The 6401-nt window shown below is 33.2% G+C and overlaps 1 protein-coding gene across 31 annotated transcripts in view; it reads right to left on the reverse strand.

Moving 5' to 3' along the window:
• The window catches only part of supt20h (SPT20 homolog, SAGA complex component), a 40907-nt gene extending 36995 nt beyond the window's left edge, over positions 1-3912 (reverse strand). For 12 of the 31 annotated variants that reach the window (XR_015501346.1, XR_015501345.1, XR_015501344.1 and 9 more), the window contains exons 1-3: positions 3777-3895; positions 3286-3363; positions 87-122 (exon numbers count right to left, since the gene is read on the reverse strand). Coding sequence is in view for 26 of the 31 variants with exons in the window: in XM_087271099.1 (XP_087127225.1) it covers positions 87-122; positions 3286-3288 (39 nt within the window). In the remaining 5 variants the exon portion in view is untranslated. Of the gene's footprint in view, positions 1-86; positions 123-3285; positions 3513-3691 lie in introns of all 31 variants that reach the window. The other 19 variants (XR_015501343.1, XM_087271100.1, XM_087271096.1 and 16 more) reach the window with 3 other exon arrangements.
• Positions 3913-6401: the final 2489 nt, after the last annotated feature.

Raw genomic sequence — 6401 nt, forward strand, 5'->3', positions numbered from 1 at the left:
CATTACAATTTACAGTTGGTCACAAATTAAATACCATAACATACAATAAATGCACAATATAATACAGAATAAGATAAAACAAATACCTCAGCCCGATCCAATGCATATTCTAGGACTTGTTGCTGTGGAAAATAACAAATGAAAATAATTGGATTGCATAATTGTACATATTAAAGGTAAATGTTGTACATAATGTCAATTTTTGCACAAATCAAATATTTTGTTTCACAAAATTTTGATGTATAGCCAGGAGCCACCGGTATTCATTTTGTTTTGGCTGTATGAGTTTTCTTCAACTCCTCAAGTGACTTGCATTTTATAAATAACCAAGGATCGCAGTTTCAGCTAAAAATAATATTTAATATTTCTCTGAAGTTACTCACTTTCATCATTTATGACCTGAGGGTGAGTAAACTAACAAATATCATTTTCTTGTTAACTGTCCCTTTAAGACAGGGGTGTCCACACTCGGTCCTGGGGGGCCGGTGTCCTGGAGAGTTTAGCTCCAACCCTAATCAAACACACCTGAACCAACTAATCAAGCTCTTACTACATATATTAGAAACTTCCTGGCAGGTGTGTTGAAGCAAGCTGGAGCTAAACTAAGCCGAGGACCGAGTTTGGATACCCCTGCTTTAAGGTTTAATAGATTTTTTTTTTAACCTGCTGCATTAATAAATTATTTTTATGACTATACATAAATCTTATACATTTAAAATCTAACAGCTCAATATCATTATCTTTATTAGTGTGAAATATTACTGTGAAATATGACAATTTCTATTGTATGGACAAAATAAAATGTTTATTGCTTCATATTATGAAGACCATTTTAATGTGGTGATGTCATTGGCCCATAAAACATTTCCTGTTTGTTCTCGAACTATTTCATTTTAACTATAACAAGAGGCGATTCAATCATATCTTAATGCTAAATCAGCTATCATAACATTGTTTATCAATAAGAGGATATTTCAGGATTCTTGGTTGTTGATTGTAATTTTTTAATTGTTATTATTTGTTAACATTTTTAAAATGTTTAAATTCTAGATTCACAGACATTATTTTGCTTTAAATAATGCAGACATTATTTAAAATATGTGGCTAATAAATAGTGAAAACTTTAGCAGGGCAAGTAAAAATCTCAACCACTGGCCCGATCGGCCCAGGAGAAAAAATCCTTGGCGTTGAACCCTGTTTATTGTTAAGCTACAAAAAAGCTAAGTGAAATGAAATGTTTCGATTAAATGTTGTAAATGAATCAGATTTTTTTTTTATTTACATAATTTCACTTAACGAATAGGAGTCAAAGCAGAAGACATCAGCGTGCAAATCACAGCAAAGGCAAATTCAGCATGACTAGTGTATTCGCCATTAAACTTTATTGTTTGGGTTTTTTAAATGTGTTTCTAAAGGTTTTATTGTAATAAGTTTGTTAAAATAAAATACATTTTCTTTTGTAAATACAGTTGAGGTCATTTTTTTCCTGCATTTATAAATTTAAAGAAATAAATTAAGAAATTACCCATGGAAACTTTAATGTAATACAGTTTGCTTTACTTTCGGCCCACAGCTCGCTATCAAGCTTGGATTTTGGCCCTTCATAAAAAAAGGTTTGAACACCCGTGTTCTAAATAATGTTATGTGTATTTCCAATATACAAAGTTATAAAAATATATAAGGAATAAAAAAGAAATAAAGAAATAGCTCTCTTTACATGTGGTCAAATTATACAAGTACTACCTAACTATATAAAGACTACTTAAATTGATTGAATTTACCCAAAAAAATTATACTATATCATATATATATATATATATATATATATATATATATATATATATATATATATATATATATATATATATATATATATAAAATTTTTAGATTATGAAATGACTTGTATTATGATAAGATTTTTTTGTCATATCATCAAGCCCTAATTATTCTTATTATCATTCTTATTATTATTACCGCCTGATAAAATGCATTTGTACTAGGGCTGCACAATATGTCATTTCAGCATCGACATCGCAACGTGATCATTCGCAATAGTCTGGATTATAACTGATGATTTCGAAAGTGTTTTTTGAGGCCTGTATGAGTGTTTTAAATCAGTCCCCTTCACATCAATAACTGTCTGGTTTAGCTCAGCTACCAAATCTGACCTCTGAAGACTACATATTATATTATAGTTCGGACTCTGGAGCGAATCAGTGGTACAACCCTCCCTACTCTCCAAGAACTGCACTTATCCAGAACCAGAAGGGCTGCCAAAATCCCTCTGGACCCCTCACACCCAGCACACTGCCTCTTTGAACTTCTACCTTCTGGTTGACGCTACAGAGCACTGTGCACCAGAACAGCCCAACATAGAAACAGATCCTTCCCTCATGAACACTAAGATAGTAATTTTGAAACAAACATCTCTACTTGTACAAAAATACACTTATTTATTTAACAACATACTTTACATGCCAATTTGCACAAAATAACAGCACATATAACTGCGTGTATATAGTAATATACCTGTACATACACTTGTCAATTTGTATATTTGCATTTACTACTTATTTCTATTTTTGTATATATTTATGATCTGTTTTTGTCCTGTCTCTGTAATTCTGTTGCACTGTAGAAGCTCTGTCAGGAAAACTAATTCCTCGTATGTGAACATACCTTGCAATAAAGCTCTTTCTTATTCTGATTAAAAGCATTCAGGCCTAAGAGACCGTATCGTTTTGAACCTTGACAAATGAATAACTATAGAATTGTTGATAAAATAAAGACTATGTAATATTATTCTACATTTGATTATTCAATTACTGTGCACCTGAATACAGTTTGACGACTCAGAAAAACAATAATATGCTGTTTATTATAAACTGTATCTTGTTTTTATTGAATTTATCTATGCTTGTAGATTGGTTCTTATATTTTATGCATATGCACTGCTCTACATAATCATCCCAATCAATCCAAAAATGATAAATCCTTGCCAAATAGTTATTAAACACATCTAGTGAGATTGTCTTCGTATACCAGAATAAAAAAATATTGCAATATTAGGTTTTCCCAATGTCGTGCAGCACTAATTTGTTCATATTGTTTTGAATATTGTACATTATATATTATTGAGACACTACAAAAAACACTGACATACATCTTACCATGCTTGAACCAGAGGCTTAAAATAATCAACAATAAAAAGTAAATAAATGTAAAATATAGATGAGAAAATCTTTCACAGTCAAAAATATATATTTAAATAAAATCGCTTCTTACCATTGTGCTTGCTTTGTGACAGGAGGCGATGTTGTGTTACACCAGCACTGTCACCTCCACAAACACACCATTCAAGCCCTGGGATCAGACAGAGACACTTGAGAAACACACACACTCGTGCATTTACCTGCCAGCCGACCGCTTCCATTCACAACTCAAGGTATGAACGCTAATAAGCCCAGTATGATGCATGAACTCAGCTCATGAAGACACTTCTGCATCTGTCTCTGCATGCAAACACAACATCTGTTCAACTAATGTGGCCAGCTTCAACAAAGTGCATTTTAAAGCATGCAGTGCGAATAAACGGCACGTAATGAGGAAATATAGAGAATATGTTCACAGGTGAAGAAGGTAAACTTCAGCTGTGGACGACAGGCTGGCTAACATTCAGCTAACAGCTCACTTTAATGCAGAAAAGCAGGCGACTTTAGCGGCTGACAGAACGGTTTGTAACGACACATGGGCGACAAACATCAAAACCGACTTGCCAGTCGAGTTGCATCGCCACAGGCTGGAAATCCGAAGCAAGAAGCGGAGTAAATGTTCCAGTGCCTTCAATGAAAAAAACTCACAGCAGCCATTTTGTTCCAGTGTAACAACAAAATCCAAACTTCCGGTGTGCGCGCGTGTTGGAGGCGGAACCAAAAGATGTGCGGCGCGGAACCGTTCAAAAAGCTGGTAACGTCGACTATAAAGTAAAGAAAAATCCTAACAGAGGCTGAATTTGAAATAAATATCTCATTTAATACATTAGAACTTTAGCAGCCTGCTTGTATTCACCACCGTCTGAATGACACAAAGTTGAATGACAACTTTTGCAGTAAAAATGTGGTAAACTGAAGTGATTATTGTGGTAAAGATGTGGTAAGAATTAAGAGGCCCTATGAAAATAATCAGTTTCCAGTCAAATTTATTTGCTAAAGGTTTGTTAAAGAAAATAATAACATTTTTATTTTACATTTGGACCAAATTTTATCAGTAGTTAACAATAACTCGCTTAACTATATTGTTAGAGCATTTGTTTTACATATTATATTAAAGAGTCGTGTTTTAAGACGTGTTTCTATACATTTTAGAAAATAGTGCCAATGTTATATTAATAAATATTAAAGTTTTACTCATACTCATACACAATGAATCCAGTAAATCCAGAGAAATGGTACTTTATATATATATATATATATATATATATATATATATATATATATATATATATATATGTGTGTGTGTGTGTGTGTGTTTTAGGAATAAATCAGCAAACAATTCATCTACTGTAAATAATTTAGCATTAAATTTTAGAGTTTTTTTAAATTCCTAAACAAATACAAAAAAAATCTTTCAAAAAATTATATTAAAAATTATTTAATTTATGCATTTTCTGCTTTTATTGTATTTTAATATTATTTAAATATTTATTCATTCAATTTCCTTCAGCTTAGTCCCATCATTCATCAAGGGTTGCCACAATGGCATGAACCGCTAACTTATCCAGCATATGTTTAAGGCCCTTCCAGCTGCAACCCAGTACTGGGAAACACCCATACACTCTCATTCACTCACACGCGCACACACTCTACGGCCAATTTAGTTTATTCAATTCATATAGCGCATGTCTTTGGAATAGGTTTAGGGTCCCCAATATGGAGAGAACATGCAAACTCCACACAGAAATGCCAGCTGAGCAAGCCAGGACTCGAACCACCAACATTCTTGGTGTGAGGTGACAGTGCTAATTACTAAGCCACTTTTTACGTGATGATTCATAAACTTATTTAGTTTATGTTTTCCAGATCATTTATTGTGTAGTGAATTGTATCTGTGACTTTTATGGCGTGATTTCTATATTTATACACACACATTGATCCCAGTTTAAAGAGCAACAAATAATAACTTGACTTTTAGTTGATCATTAGGAAAAGTGGCAGAAGGTCAATTTTTCAGATGAATCATCTGCTGAACTGCATCCCAATCATCACATATACTGCAGAAGACCTACTGGAACCCACATGGACCCAAGATTCTTATAGAAATCAGTCAAGTTTGGTGAAGGAAAAATCATGGTTTGGAGATACATTCAGTACGGGGGCGTGCGAGGGATCTGCAGAGTGAATAGAAACATCAACAGCCTGAGGAATCAGGGCATTTGTGCTGCCCATTACATTACAAACCACAGGAGAGGGCAAATTCTTCAGCAGGATAGCGCTCCTTCTCATACTTCAGCATCCACATCAAAGATCCTGAAAGCAAAGATGGTCAAGGTGCTCCAGGATTGGCCAGCCCAGTCACCAGACATGAACATTATTGAGCATGTCTGGAGTAAGATGGAGGAGGCATTGAAGGTGAATCCAAAGAATCTTGATGAACTCTGGGAGTCCTGCAAGAACACTTTCTTATTCTTTCTAAATTAGATGCATTTTTGTTATTCGAGTTAACAGAATAACCCGCACAGCTATATTATTTATTGCATATTATATCAATGAGTCGTGTTTTAAGATGTGTTTCTATTCATTTTAGATAATAATACCAATGTTATATTAATAAATATTAATAAATACCCATATACAAGGAATCCAGTAAATCCAGAGAAACAGGCAAATATTTAGGTAGGATCCTAATTATTTTTTATATGCATGTCTGTTTTAAGAAGCACTGTATGTTAATATTAGGTGAAGATCAGAATAAATAGATCAGGTTAAGATCTGTTATGATCCATTTCAGGCACAATCAAATTTAACTGCAGGTGATGAATAAAAGGAAAAGGATCACACAAAGTTTAGGAAAAATATTTTTATTAATTCGTTGCCTTAAAGAAAATGTGCACATCACTCCAAACTAAAAGCATTCAGAAATCTTCTACATTGATGGGAAGATCCACTAAAACAACAGTATTGCATAAACCACTTGAATGTCACGTTACTATAAAAGCACCAAGAAAAAAAATTAAAAGGATTTGTGACTCTTATTTCATCATTCTGACTTTCTTCTCACAAATTAAAGGTTTATATTTCGCAATTCTGTGATTAAGAAGTCAAAATTGTGTATAGACTTGCATGAAATAAATTCACACTGTAATATAAAAAAAGGTCAGCAGTGCAAGGTTTCTCTTCTGATTT

Source organism: Danio rerio, chromosome 10, assembly GCF_052040795.2.
Source record: "Danio rerio strain M-AB ecotype USA chromosome 10, GRCz13ab, whole genome shotgun sequence".
NCBI classification, from domain to species: domain Eukaryota; kingdom Metazoa; phylum Chordata; class Actinopteri; order Cypriniformes; family Danionidae; genus Danio; species Danio rerio.